The sequence below is a fragment of the Bos indicus genome, chromosome 16 (genome assembly GCF_029378745.1).
Source record: "Bos indicus isolate NIAB-ARS_2022 breed Sahiwal x Tharparkar chromosome 16, NIAB-ARS_B.indTharparkar_mat_pri_1.0, whole genome shotgun sequence".
NCBI classification, from domain to species: domain Eukaryota; kingdom Metazoa; phylum Chordata; class Mammalia; order Artiodactyla; family Bovidae; genus Bos; species Bos indicus.
Genome location: NC_091775.1, coordinates 35,873,441 through 35,887,708, shown reverse-complemented (window position 1 = coordinate 35,887,708; position 14,268 = coordinate 35,873,441). Strand labels below are relative to the sequence as shown.

Here is a 14,268-nt window from a genome sequence, read left to right as displayed (position 1 = left end):
ATGGACGTGAGTCTGAGTGAACTCCGGGAGCTGGTGATGGACAGGGAGGCCTGGCGTGCTGCGATTCATGGGGTTGCAAAGAGTTGGACACGACTGAGTGACTGAACTGAACTGATAGTTCAATATTTAGGACTAAAAGTAGAAACCTGTACTTCAAAGGAAATGACTTCCAAAAATAATACTAGCATGTATTCAATACATGTTGAGGCTGGTGATAAATTGGTTTGATACAGGAAGTTGTTCAGTGCTTTCCAGATGCTGTTCTTGAGACTGACTCATCCTTTCTCACAGGCTGCTCGGTCTCAGGGAGTAGATTGTCTTGTGGCCCCATATGAAGCGGATGCGCAGCTGGCCTATCTTAACAAGGCTGGCATTGTACAAGCTGTAATTACGGAGGACTCTGATCTCCTTGCTTTTGGCTGTAAAAAGGTACCTAACATAAATAAAGGGGCTGAAGTTTTTTTATCTTATATAATACCTGCAACTAATATCTACTTGTGATGTTAATAATAATTTTATTTAAAGTGGGAAGAAAGGTTTTGCTGCTTGACATTTGTATAATCTGAATGATTTTTCAGATTAAGCCCTTAAAGTTAGAGGATTTTGTTGTTTTCTCTAAATTCTGTAGTGGTATGTAGCCTTATTTTTTAATAACGATTACTTATATGCTTTATAGTTCTCAATTAGATTAGATGAATAAGCTAACTTATCTACTAATGAGATGCTTTTCAGTTTTTTAAAATTATGTATAAAACTTTAATGGAAATTTTTATTATGATATTAAGATACAAAACTATATGTTGATCTCATTTTTGTTAATATCTATTTTATATTATCTATTTCATAAATGTCGAGAAGGATCTGTGAAAAGGTTGATGCTGGGTAATAGTGATAGATAAGACATTTGGGGCAATTTCTGTTTTCTTCCTGAATTTCTGTTTTCCAAATTTTCTACAAGTAACATGTATTACTTTAAGACTAAGCAAAGGGTTACTTTAATATGTAAAAGTGGAAGGTAAGGAGAAGATGCTTTTTGTAAGAATTGCTGTTTGACATGATAACCCGGTAGTGCAGGTAGGAAGTAGGTGCAGAAAGAGCCTTCTTTACACCAGAGGCTAAACGATCGAGTGCTGGCATATGACATTGTCCAGCCATGGCCTGTGTTTCAATTTAACTTATTTGCAAATTTCACAATAATTGCCTGGCCTACGTATCTGTCTGCTCACTTATGATAAAGAACAGGAAAGATTTCTTAGAAATGCTGCAGTGGATTAGATGATAAAAAATAAAAATGACTCTTACAGGTGTTCACAGTTTCCCTTCCTCTTGAAGGTTATTTTAAAAATGGACCAGTTTGGAAATGGACTAGAAGTTGATCAGGCTCGTCTGGGAATGTGCAAACAGCTTGGGGATGTGTTCACAGAAGAGAAGTTCCGTTACATGTGCATTCTTTCAGGCTGTGACTATCTTTCATCACTGCGTGGAATTGGATTAGCCAAGGCCTGCAAACTACTAAGACTAGCCAACAATCCAGATATTTTAAAGGTAAGAGTGACTTACCAACTCTTGTGTTCAGTTTCTAAGCAATTCTTAAGTAATAGATGAATCAATCAGAATGTGGATCTTAAATATTCTATTATATCCATAACCAATATTGTGTCATTGAAAGGAGAAATGATTAACACTACAGCTTTGCTTTCAGCAGCAGATGAATCCTGTTTTCAGCAGTTGACAGAAGATTAGTAGTAGTTTTTTGAAAATGAAGACTAATATAAAGAAACTTCAGGATAAGATATTCTAGGGTTGAATTAATGTTAAAATGCACGATTTTTTTTTGTTTGTTTCTGTCCTATTACTCTGTAGTAACGGTTCTCAAAGTTTTTGGTCTCACAGGATCCCTTTACACTCTTAAAAACTCTTTGTGACAATTATTTTTGTTTATATGGGTTATAGCTATTGAAATTTACTGAGTCAGAAATTGAAAGAGAAGAATTTTAATGTTTATTAATTCACTTAAAATTAACAATAATTAATGCATTGCATTTTAACATTGATATTGTATTTTTATGAGAAGTACTCTTCTAAAAAAATGAAAGTTATGAAAGGAATTGCACATTTATGTAAATCTCTTTAACATGGCTTAATAAAATATAGCCAGATTCTTACTTCTTCATACAATTTGAGGACGTGTCATGTATTTTCTAAAGAAACTCTGAGACCTCATTACATCACTGCTGTATAAATTCTCTGATGTCTTTTCCTTAAAAAATGAAGTAGATTATTCCTACCCTCACTGTACCTTGGGTAGTTCTCTTAAGCCCTTAGAGTTTGCAGAGCAGAATTTCCAAGATTATAAAATGTGAGTCCTCAGGGCCAAGGGTGGTGTACTGAAGTAGACAGATCTCAAGGTTGGGAGATAGTAGCAGATTTTGAAATAGAGCAACATGTACTAACTAGCCTGTGACTTCAGGATCACTTCAGGTCTCTGGGTCTTCTCTTCTTCATCTCTTCCAGCTTTAATCATCCATGACTCTAATAGAAGTTAAAATGTTGACTTCTTTTTTGAAATATGATCTACAAATATTTGTGTTTTTTTGTTTGTTTTTTTGTTTTTTTTTAATTCTCAGGTAATTGTGTGTTTTGTTTTTGCTTTCTGGATGAAAGAGACTTTGAAGGCGAAGAACATATCTTTGAATTTTAAGTCATGACATGTTTACCGGTTGAGGTTTTTAATGTAGCTGTATGATGGCCTAGACGGGTGGGTTGGGGTGAATGGGAGAAAGGTCCAAGAAGGAGGAGATATGTATACATGTGGCTGATTCACTTCATTGTACAGCAGAAACTAACACAACATTGTGAAGCAATTATTCCACCTACCCCCCCAAAAAAAGCAATTGATTTTTCTATCCCTCCTCATCCTTCTCTAATGTAAAGTGATGGATCTTGGGAATAATACTTACCCTATTCTTTATCTTCAGGTATTAAATAACTCATAAATATATTTATACTCATTATTAGGTCGTCAGGAAAATTGGACATTATCTCAAGATGAACATAACAGTACCAGAAGATTACATCAAAGGATTTATTCGGGCCAACAATACCTTCCTCTATCAGCTAGTTTTTGATCCCATCAAAAGGAAACTCATCCCTCTGAATGCCTATGAAGATGATGTTGATCCCAAAACACTAAGCTATGCTGGGCAGTATCCTTTCTGAACCAGAATGGTAGAACTTTGCACTCCTTCCATATCTTTGTGGTGGTATTTTTAGCTAGACATTCAGTCAAAAGCTGGCAAATTGTTTTTGGCTTTCTTTTTTTTTATATAGTGGAATCTTTATTTTGTTAAATTTAATTATCATGCGAGTTAAAAATTTAGAGTAACTATTTGTTTATAAACCTGAAGCTCATCCATTATAACTTGCTAATTACTTAGGTTGATTTGACAGAAACATGTACAGTCAGTCTCTTAAGGTACATACTCCAGAGGTGGCACTGAAGAGAACCACTCATGGTAAGCAAGCTCAGTTAATCAGGAAGAACGCTCTGGTCATGTGAGTATACCAGTTGAGGATGCTGTCCGCAGAGCCACTGGCCACGTACATACTGGGTGATGTGGAGCTGTGAGTCACCTGGGCAGGGCTTTCCTCTCCATCTCCCTTGACAGGGAATAACTGATGCCATGGGGCTTTGCTTCAGAAAATCGCCAACTCCTGCTGTGACTAGTAAACTATCATGCGGTTTCAGTGAAGCCAAATGTGGAAAGGAAGTAGGGTCCTTTGAAGTCATAAACCTGAAGGTTTTCTCTGACAATAGACCACACTTTGCTGTCTTAATACAGTATTGTTTGTTTTGTTGTTAGTAAAATTGTTTTTCCTTAATCTTACCAACCTAGGTATGTTGATGATTCTATAGCTCTTCAAATAGCACTTGGGAATAAAGATATAAATACTCTCGAGCAGATTGATCACTACAATCCAGACACTGCCATGGTAACATATTAAAGACTTCTTTCTAAAAGCATGTTTTGTTATTGCTTAGGAACTAATACTAAAGGCAAATCTTCACTTAGTAAACATCTTTTAAACATTTCTACATGTGAACACTGTACAGAGTGTTGATTGAAAACAACTCAATTCTAGAGAAAATATGTCTCTTAGAACCAATGGGTATATTGGTTAATTTTCTTAAAAAGTGACCACAAAATATAAGACCTTTATACTTCAACATTTTTTTTGAATATACCAAGTGCTTAGTGCCTTTTTCTCATCTCACCCAATCCTACCTCTAGCATTTGGCATTGTTGAAGACTCAAATCTAGAAATACCTCTCGGGAGTAAAAACTTTTTTTTCTCTCAATCACAGTTTAGCAGTACTTACTGACTACCTCTGCTATATGTCATTCAGTCCTTTCCTATTTTCTTCTACTTTTTCCCAATAGTATGTCTCTTGTGATGTATGCTCCCATCGTTCTCTCTTTTCTGTTCATATTTCCAGATTCTGTTCTCTCTTATGTTCAAATTTATTCCTTAATAAGTTCTTACGACTCTAATTGGAGAAGGAAATAGCAGCCCACTCCAGTATTCTTGCCTGGAGAATGCTATGGACAGAGGAGCCTGACAGGCTACAGTCCATGGGTCACAAGAATTGGACACGACTTAGCAACTAAACCACCACCACCTTGACTCTAATTATCTCATTTTATGCAGAGAACTTGCACATCTTTAACAGTCTCTAATCTGTGTACCAGCCACAATAATTGTAAATGTCTCCTGTGTCTACATAAGTACTTTCTTATAACCTTAAATCTATCTACAATAAAAAGCAAACTCTATTTCTTATCAGCTTCTTTTTATAACCTTTATTCTTTTTAGCACTTATTACACCATAAATTCGGAGAAGGCAATGGCACATCACTCCAATACTCTTGCCTGGAAAATCCCGTGGACGGAGGAGCCTGGTAGGCTGCAGTCCCTGGAGTCGCTAAGGGTCAGACACAACTGAGCGACATCACTTTTCACTTTTCACTTTCATGCATTGGAGAAGGAAATGGCAACCCACTCCAGTGTTCTTGCCTGGAGAATCCCAGGGATGGGGGAGCCTGATGGGCTGCCGTCTCTGGGGTCGCACAGAGTCGGACACGACTGAAGCGACTTAGCAGCAGCAGCAACACCATAAATTATGTCTCAACTGGTTATTTTCTGATTCTTTCCAATAGACTGTAATCTTCATAAAGGCAGGGTTTTGTGATATTCATTGCCATATTTTATTTACCATTTTTTGTAATGAATGAATGTCAGTTACATGATCTCTATTATTCTCTCAGACTATAAAATTTGGAATTTAATTTTTTTTAATTGAAGTATTGTTAACTTACAATATTATATGATTGACCCTTGAATAATATGGCTTTGAACTGTACACATCCACTTACTCATGGATGTTTTTCGATAGTAAATACTACAGTACTACAAAATCCCATGGACGGAGGAGCCTGGTGGGCTGCAGTCCAGGGGGTCGCTAAGAGTCGGGCACGACTGAGCGACTTGACTTTCACTTTCCACTTTCATGCATTGGAGAAGGAAATGGCAACCCACTGCAATATTCTTGCCTGGAGAGTCCCAGGGACGGGGGAGCCTAGTGGGCTGCCGTCTACGGGGTCGAACAGAGTCCGACACGACTGAAGCGACTTAGTAGCAGCAGCAGCACACCATCCATGGTTGGTTGATTCCGCAGGTGATAGAGAACTATAAACACAGAGGGCCGACTGTCAGGTATACTCAGGTTAACCCTCACATTGTTCAAGGGTCAACTGTATTAGTTTCAATTCTACAATATAGTAATTTGATATTTCTGTAGATTATACTGCATACAAAGTTATTATAAAGTATTGACTATATTCACTGTGCTGTACATTACATCCTTGTAACTTATTTATTTTATACCTAGTCTTTTGTACCTCTTAATCTCCTTCATCTATTTTGCTCCTCCCCACCCCTGGCTTCTCTTTCATTGCTAAGTCCTCCTACTTCTTTTTTGTCTTTCTGGTTAATAGTTACTTCTTTCTCATAGATTTTAGTCTAGTCCAGATCTTTACCTTTACTCACCATTCAGTTCTTTACTAAGCATTAATTATTATAATGAACATACTCTGGAATGTTCTGGAATATAAAGAAAAACAGAACATAATCCTTGCTTGTAACATACTCATTGTCTAAGGGAGAGACACGTGGTTATATACATAGAAATATGGTATGTCCCATAATAGAGATGTATTCTAGGCTCCATGGAGACAAAGGGGATGTACTTAACTCCACTGAAAGAGAGAATACCTTTTACTAATAATAAGAGACATTTATTGAGCTGTTTTCTAAGTGCCTTTCTAAGCACATTACACATAGTAACTTATTTACTCCGTAAAAAGCCTCTGAGGGCAGTACCATTATTTCTACTTTGCAGATGAGGAAACAATTAGAGATTAGGTGACTTGCCAGGTCATACATTTAGTCAATGGGGAAGCTCTGACTCCAAGCCAAGCCCTCTGCTGTCTCCTAATAGAGGAGCTCGAGTGTGTCCTGGATTTACAAAGATGAGTTGGGATTTTCAAAATGGGTGAGTGGTTTGAGGCTAAAGGAATAGCATGTATGGAAGAGGATAGCATATTAAAGGTACTCAAAGTAGTTCATTCTGGCTGGACTAAGAATGTCTCAGTGTTTACCAGCTAAATGAATCAGAGCACCTTGAGAAAGAAAACGAAATGAGCCTAAAGAAGATGGCCACAGAGAAACTGGTGACAAGTTGAGCATTGAGAAGAATCATTACTGTCAGCTGAAATAAGCCAAGCTTATTAAGACAGCACAAATGTATAATGGTACTAAAAAAGAACTTTATATTCATCAGCTCAAATTACATAATCCTTATACTCAGGTTGCTGTTTCTTCTTTTCTGTTTCCTCTGTTCTGTTTCTGGAACTTCTATTAGTTAGATATTGGTTTTTCCTGGTCTTTAGATTCTGGAACTTTTCTATCTTATTCGTCTTTGTCTTCTTTTCTTTCTGGGGGAGACTTTTTTTCTATTTTGTCTTTCAACTTTGTGCTATCCAGTATGTTAGCCACTGACCACAGTTCAGTTCAGTCACTCAGTCGTGTCAGACTCTTTATGACCCCATAAATCGCAGCACGCCAGGCCTCCCTGTCCATCACCAACTCCCAGAGTTTACCCAAACCCCATGTCCATCGAGTTGGTGATGCCATCCAGCCATCTCATCCTCTATCGTCCCCTTCTCCTCCTGCCCTGAATCCTTCCCAGCATTAGGGTCTTTTCCAGTGAGTCAACTCTTCGCATGAGGTGGCCAAAGTATTGAGGTTTCAGCTTCAACATCAGTCCTTCCAATGAACACCCAGGACTGATCTCCTTTAGAATGGACTGGCTGGATCTTCTTGCAGTCCAAGGGACTCTCAAGAGTCTTCTCCAATACCACAGTTCAAAAGCATCAATTCTTATACATGACTACCGGAAAAACCATAGCCTTGACTAGACGGACCTTTGTTGGCAAAGTATGTGGTTATTTAAATTAACATTAAATTAAATTTTAGTTCTCCAGTTGCATTGGTCAGTTTTCAAGTCCTTAGTGGCTACCATGTTGGACAGCACAGAACTTTTCTATCATTACAGAAAATTCTGATGAATATTTAGTTTTTGCTGTCATTTTCATATCTAAGAACCCTTTCTAAGACCTTGTTTCATTTCATGAATATACTCTCCTCTTTCCCACTCCTCTCAGAAATTTAATATTAATTTTAATATTAAATACATGTACATTTTCTTGTACATTTCTCTTGTACATTTTCTTCTCTCTGCATTATTTCTGTTAGCTTTGGATTTTTTTTTTTCCTATGTGTTTTGGCTTTTCTCTTTTATGGTGGAGACTTTTCTAACACCTAGCTTCTTGTCAGTTTCTTCCTATTTGGGAGAGGCACTGAGAAGCTTAACAAGCTTTGTGTAAATGAGTGGGGCTTATAGTCTTGGGTTTTATTACTCTTGGTTGAACTCGTTAGCAACAAGCTGACTTTGTTTTGTGAATTCTTCAACATCAGCATGTTTTCTTTGTACAGTTCTTTTTTCAAAAATGGGATCCTCCAATTTCTACTTAGCTATGTAAACATTTTAAGAGCAAGCTAGGGAAAATAAATTGGGGTGGACCAGGAAGGGGTGGATTTCCCTAGTGGCTTAGTCAGTAAAGAGTGCCTGCAATGTGGGAGACCGGGGTTTGATCCCTGGGTTGGGAAGATCTCAACCCAATGGCAACCCACTCCAGTATTCTTGCCTGGAGAATCCCATGGACAGAGGAGCCTGGTGGGTACAGTCCATGGGGTCACAAAAAGTTTGACACGACTGAGTGACTAACTTTCTTTTCTTTCTTTAGAAAGGGGTAGGGCTAGTGCCACCATTCAGTATTTAACCTTGCGTTTGATCCCTGTGTAGACAAATGGCCCTTCTCACCTTTTGAAGTTTTTATGTTACTGTTTGTGGGTTTCAAAGGTCTGGTTGCTCTGAAGGCAGATGGGTATGAATTGACCATATTGGACAGATCAAAGATGAGGGCCCAGGAGCCATATAATCCTTTTCTCAGCCCTCCCCCTACTTGCGGCCTCCATGGTACTTGGTTCAAGTCTTTCTCTAAGTTTCTGTATGTGGAATTAACGTCATTCTTTTCTGCAGACACATGAATTTGATCTTTCTTAAGCTAGGTTCTTTATTTTTATCTTTTTATTGAGATATAGTTGATTTATAATATATGTTTCAGGTGTACAACATAGTGATTCACAATTTTTAAGGGTTATACTTTATAGTTATAAAATATTGGCTATATTCCCTGTATTGTACAGTATATCCTTGTAGCTTTTTTACACCTAATAGTTTGAACCTCTTAATCTCCACCCCTATCTTACCCCTCCCTCTTTGGGCTAGGTTCTTTAAATTTTTCTGTCTATACTCTTATCTTCACTATGGTTTGGAAATCACAGATATCTCCTAATTTTTCTGCAGATGGAGTTTGTATTTGTTTCTTCTTATTGGTTTGGGTGTGATTTTTTTCTTATTGAATTATTATTGACATATTAGTTTCAAGTGTACACATAGGGATTCCATATTTATATACATTAATAAATTATCATGATCAATCTAATTATCATCTTTCACCATACAGAGTTATTATAATTTTATTATTATTATTTGGCCATGCCAGCATGAGGGATCTTGGTTTTCTGATCTGGAATCAAACCAATGCCTCCTGCATTGGAAGCACAGAGTCTTAACTACCGGACCATGAGGGAAGTTCCACAGTATTATTGACTGTACAGCCCTCCATATCCGTGGGCGTCTGCAGATTCAACCAACCGCAGATCCAATTAGATTGAATCCTTGGATGTAGAATCCATGGATGTGGAGGGCTGACAGTACTACTCCATTTTATGTAAGGGAGTTGAACATCATGGATTTTGATATCTGAAAGGATCCTATAACCAGTCCCCTGCAGCCACTAAGGGATGACTGTATTCTCTGTGCTGTACATTATAGCTGTGTGACTTATTTACCTTATAATTGTAAATTTCTAGACTAAGGGGACTGAAAAGTCTTTATTCTGCTATCTTCTTTACACATTTGAATTACTGATATTAATATAATTTCATCAAGAATGATTCTCAAGTTTCTCCTTTGTCTCAGAAACTCAAAAATTATTGGTTGTATTGCAAATGTTCAGATATCATTGGGAATGTTATGGATCACTAAGATGGCCATCCTTCATGAGACCAAATCCTTATCAGATCTTTTATTTCATGAGGACATTTCTTTCAGAACCACTAATTGTACATCAAACTAATTATTATTATTTATCTAAAATGTATTCTTCCCAATCAGATTTTCTACTCTCCTATTTCTCTCTTTTTTTAATGAAACCATCAATGAGATCTAATGCCATGACCTATACTGCTTAAGCTGTTTTTTATTATACCTTTTTTCTCAGTTGATTCTTGTTCATTCTTAAAATATATTGTGAATAATGTCACATTAGTTTTTATTTATTTTTATATTTAATCCTTTCTTTAACTGAAAGATTAGATTCCAAATTCAAGTGGGACTTTTGTCACGTGGAACTCACACCCTTAGTACCAGCATTTTTTATACCATTGTTAATTTTTCCCTTTGCCTCTTCTACTCTATTAGAGTATCATTGACACCCTTTTAGCAGATCATTGTCATCTAGAATATATTTATTGTGAATAATTTGTATTAGCATTAAAATGATTATTTACCAATCTTTACTGTCAATAAGCTCTTTCTCAGAGAAAGTTTTATGCATGACTCAGTGTAGACCAAAGTAGCTTTTTGTTTAATACATAGGTATTGTTCACTAATACTTGCCTATTTAATACATAGATATTATCCACTAAAGAAACTATTGTTTTGTAAATAAGATTGTTTCCATTTAAGCTCATCCAAGTTCTGAAGATACGATAGTTGATTAAATATATAATTTTATGGTTTTGATTTTCAGATCCTTTGTAAAGGGTATGTCAGTAATTAGAGGCTTATTTGCTATATGATTATTAAACTAAATATTGCATATTGAAATATTACTCACATTTTAAAATATTACTCACATTTTAAAAGTATTTTTTTTTCTGGTCATACTTCTTCAAGTGTAATTTTATTTCTTGCACCGCTTATCTTAGGAAGATATATTTTTTTATTGCTTAAAATGATCTAACAAGTTTGCTTGACCCTCATTAGGAGAAAAACAGACCTAGGGATACAAGACACATTTAATGGAAAAGTATAGGACTAGCAAATGGGCTTCCCAGGCTGCTCAATGATAAAGAATTCACCTGCAATGCGGGAGACGTGGGTTCGATACCCTGGGTCAGGCAGATGCCCTGGAGTAGGAAATAGCAACGCACTCCAGTATTGTTCCTGGGAAATCCCATGGACAGAGGAGCCTGTCAGGGTGCAGTCCATGGGGTTGCCAAAGAGTCGGACATGACTTAGCAACTCAACAACAGCAAATAGGACTAGCAAAGTAGAAAGTGTTATTAGAGGATGGATATTTCATCAAAAGCAGTTCAAAGGAGTAGTTTAATTATTTGCTTATAATTTATGTTGATACAGCAGGAAATGATTTAACCATTTTTCTTCTTTAAGTAACCTTTTTCTTTTTACTACTTTAGCCTGCCCAATCAAGAAGTCATAGTTGGACTGACAAAGCATGTCAAAAATCATCTAATATTAATAGCATTTGGCATAGGAATTATTGCCCTAGACGTGAACTGGATATTGTTTCAGATACTACAAAGGTGAAGGAAAATCCAAGTACTATGGGCGTTAAACAAGTGATTAGTATTAAAGGGTTAAATCTTCCAAGGAAGTCATCCATTGTAAAAAGACCAAGAAGTGGTATGTATTTTGTTTTTGTGAAATACTAGTGAGAACTGGTCACATTTTAGAAGTCTTTGTTAAATCTAAGGTTGTTAAGATTTTTTTTCCTGTTTCTTTTAGAAGTTTAATAATTTTAGTTCTTACATTTAGGCCTTTGATCCATTTTGAATTAATTTTTATATGGTGTGAGGTAAGGATCAAGGTTCACTTTTTTTTGTATATGGCAATTAAGTTGTTCTAACACCATTTGTTTAAATGATTATCCTTTTTCCATTGAATTGTCTTGGGTCATTTGTGGACTGTCAGTTGACCATATATGTGCAGGTCTCTTTCTGGACTCTATTCTGTACCATTGGTCTCCTCCTACTTTATGCCAGAAAAACTGTCCTGATTACTGTACCTTTATAGTCAGTCTTGAAATCAGGTAATGTGAGTCTGTAAGTTTGTTCTTCTTTTGAAAAGTTGTTTTGACTATTTTGTGTTCTTCGCATTTCCATACAGATTGAATCAACTTGTCAATTTCTTTACAGAAAAAAAAAAGGAGCCTGCTAAGGTTTTGATTGGGATTTAGTTGAATCTATAGATTATTTTCCCAGGTGGTGCTAGTGGTAAAGAACCCACCTGCCAGTGCAGGAGACTTAGTAAGGGACTCAATTTCCATCCCTGGGGTGGGAAGATCCGCTGGAGGAGACCATGGCAATCTGCTTCAGTATTCTTGCCTGGAGAATCCCTTGGACAGAGGCGTATGGCAGGCTGCAGTCCATAGGGTCACAGAGTCAGACATAACTGAAGCAACTTGACACATGCATGGATTATTTTGTGGAGAATTGACATCTTAATGATATCAGTTTTCAGACCCATTTATTTAAGTCTTCTTTAGTTTAAGCCTTCAGAAATGCTTTGTAGTTCTTAGCGTACAGGTCTTTGCACATATGTTGTCAAATTTATCCCTATATTTCAGGTTTTTGATGCCATTATAAATGATATTTTTAACTGCAATTTTTGGTTCATTGTTAGTATATAGAAATACACTTGACTTCTGTATATTAATCTTGTATTTTGAACCTTACTAAAATCACATATTAGTTCTAGTGGAAATCTAGAGCCCTGTAGTAGAGACAGACCCCCTTTCAGACCAATAGTCAGCAATAGTCTGTCTGGCTATTCAACTCGCTGCAAATTCTTGTAACTAGTATATAATAACTTTTGCTAAGCATTGTCCACTATGATGATATGAGACACTGAAGTGTCTTGATCAATTCAGGATATACTAAATCTATGAATTTCTCTAAATAGATAGTCTAACAACATTATCATAAAAAGAAAATGAGGTTAGCATAGTGTAACTTCTTGGTGAAGGCTTTTCTGGGGATCCTACAATATTTTTTTTTCCTCTTCTGTAGAGCTTACAGTTTCCTGCGTAATAAACAGATTTTGGTTTATACAAGTTTGCTGACCTGTAGGTATTTTTTTTAACCTGTACATTTTTGAATTTGAGGTGTCACCTTGTCTCTAGTATTTAGGCACCTTCCACTGCTCTACCCATGTCTTAATCATGAGCACTTACTCCCATGTGAGTGGAAGCTATTTAGACTGAGAAGTAGTTGGATTAATTTTAAGCACATTAATGCTTTGTCTATGTGCTTGCCTATTTCAGCTTTACCACTTTTATGTTATTTAGTCTTATGATTTATTCTTATACCATTAGATTGCTACACAACAATCTTCTAGAACTCTATAGCTGTGTAATGAGGATCAGAGCTAGAGTACAAATTACTTTCCACTACAAGACAATCAAATATACCTCAAAAACCATCTCAGTGATGGTGTATATATACATATATTAGGTATAGCACCTGGTTTTAATGAAACATTCTTTTAAACCAAACATAGATTAATCATAGGTTTAATTTTTTTCTTCCCGTGGTGGCTCAGCTGGTAAGGAATCCGCCTGCAATGCAGGAGATCCTGGTTAGATTCCTGGGTCTGGAAGATCCGCTGGAGAAGGGATAGGCTACCCACTCCAGTATTCTTGGGCTTCCCTGATGGCTCAGGTGGTAAAGAATCCACCTGCAATGTAGGAGACCTGAGTTTGATCCCTGGGTTGGGAAGATCCTCTGGAGAAGGGAACAGCTACCCACTCCAGTATTCTGGCCTGGAGAATTCCATGGACTAGTCCATGGAGTCACAAAAAGTCAGACATGACTGAGTGGCTTTCACTTCACTTAATTTTTTTTTTTTTTTTTTTTGCATTCAAAATTAGGCCCTTTTTTTTTTATATTCAAATAGTATAATGAGTGTAGAGCCTTGCAGAATTGATTGTATCCTGAAATTCATACAAATAATTGACATTAAATCATAGTTAATTTTGAAACAGTAAAACACAGCCAAGGGAATTTTTTTTTAATCATTGTTTTATTTCCTTTTCTGATGCATAATCAAAAAAAAAAAAAGACTTCATCTTTAGGGCAATAGAACATAGGCTGTGAAACTGAGACCAAATCTCTAACTAGTCATGAAAGAAAAACTTACAAATAATCTTATTTTTATTTAGAAGAGCTGTCAGAAGATGATATGTTGGATCAATATTCTACTTCCTTTACAAAGAAGATCAAGAAAAATAGTTGTGAAGGTAATAAGTCACTGAACTCTTCTGAACTGTTTATGCCTGACCTGTTAGATGGAACTACTGTTAAAAAAAGCTTAAGCACACCACCTACGACAAGAAACAGATTTGCAGCATTTTTGCAGAGAAAAAATGAAGAAAGTGGTGCAGTTGTGGTTCCAGGCACCAGAAGCAGGTATTGTTACATCTATAGAATGTTGTGTGT

At 36.5% G+C, this 14,268-nt stretch overlaps 1 protein-coding gene across 1 annotated transcript in view; it reads left to right on the top strand.

The window, feature by feature from the left end:
- The window catches only part of EXO1 (exonuclease 1), a 48,921-nt gene that overhangs the window by 9,165 nt on the left and 25,488 nt on the right, over positions 1-14,268 (top strand). The window contains exons 6-11 of the mRNA XM_070768108.1: positions 292-429; positions 1,333-1,545; positions 3,019-3,206; positions 3,897-3,993; positions 11,230-11,455; positions 13,992-14,238. Coding sequence (XP_070624209.1) covers positions 292-429; positions 1,333-1,545; positions 3,019-3,206; positions 3,897-3,993; positions 11,230-11,455; positions 13,992-14,238 — 1,109 coding nt within the window. The remainder of the gene's footprint in view (positions 1-291; positions 430-1,332; positions 1,546-3,018; positions 3,207-3,896; positions 3,994-11,229; positions 11,456-13,991; positions 14,239-14,268) is intronic.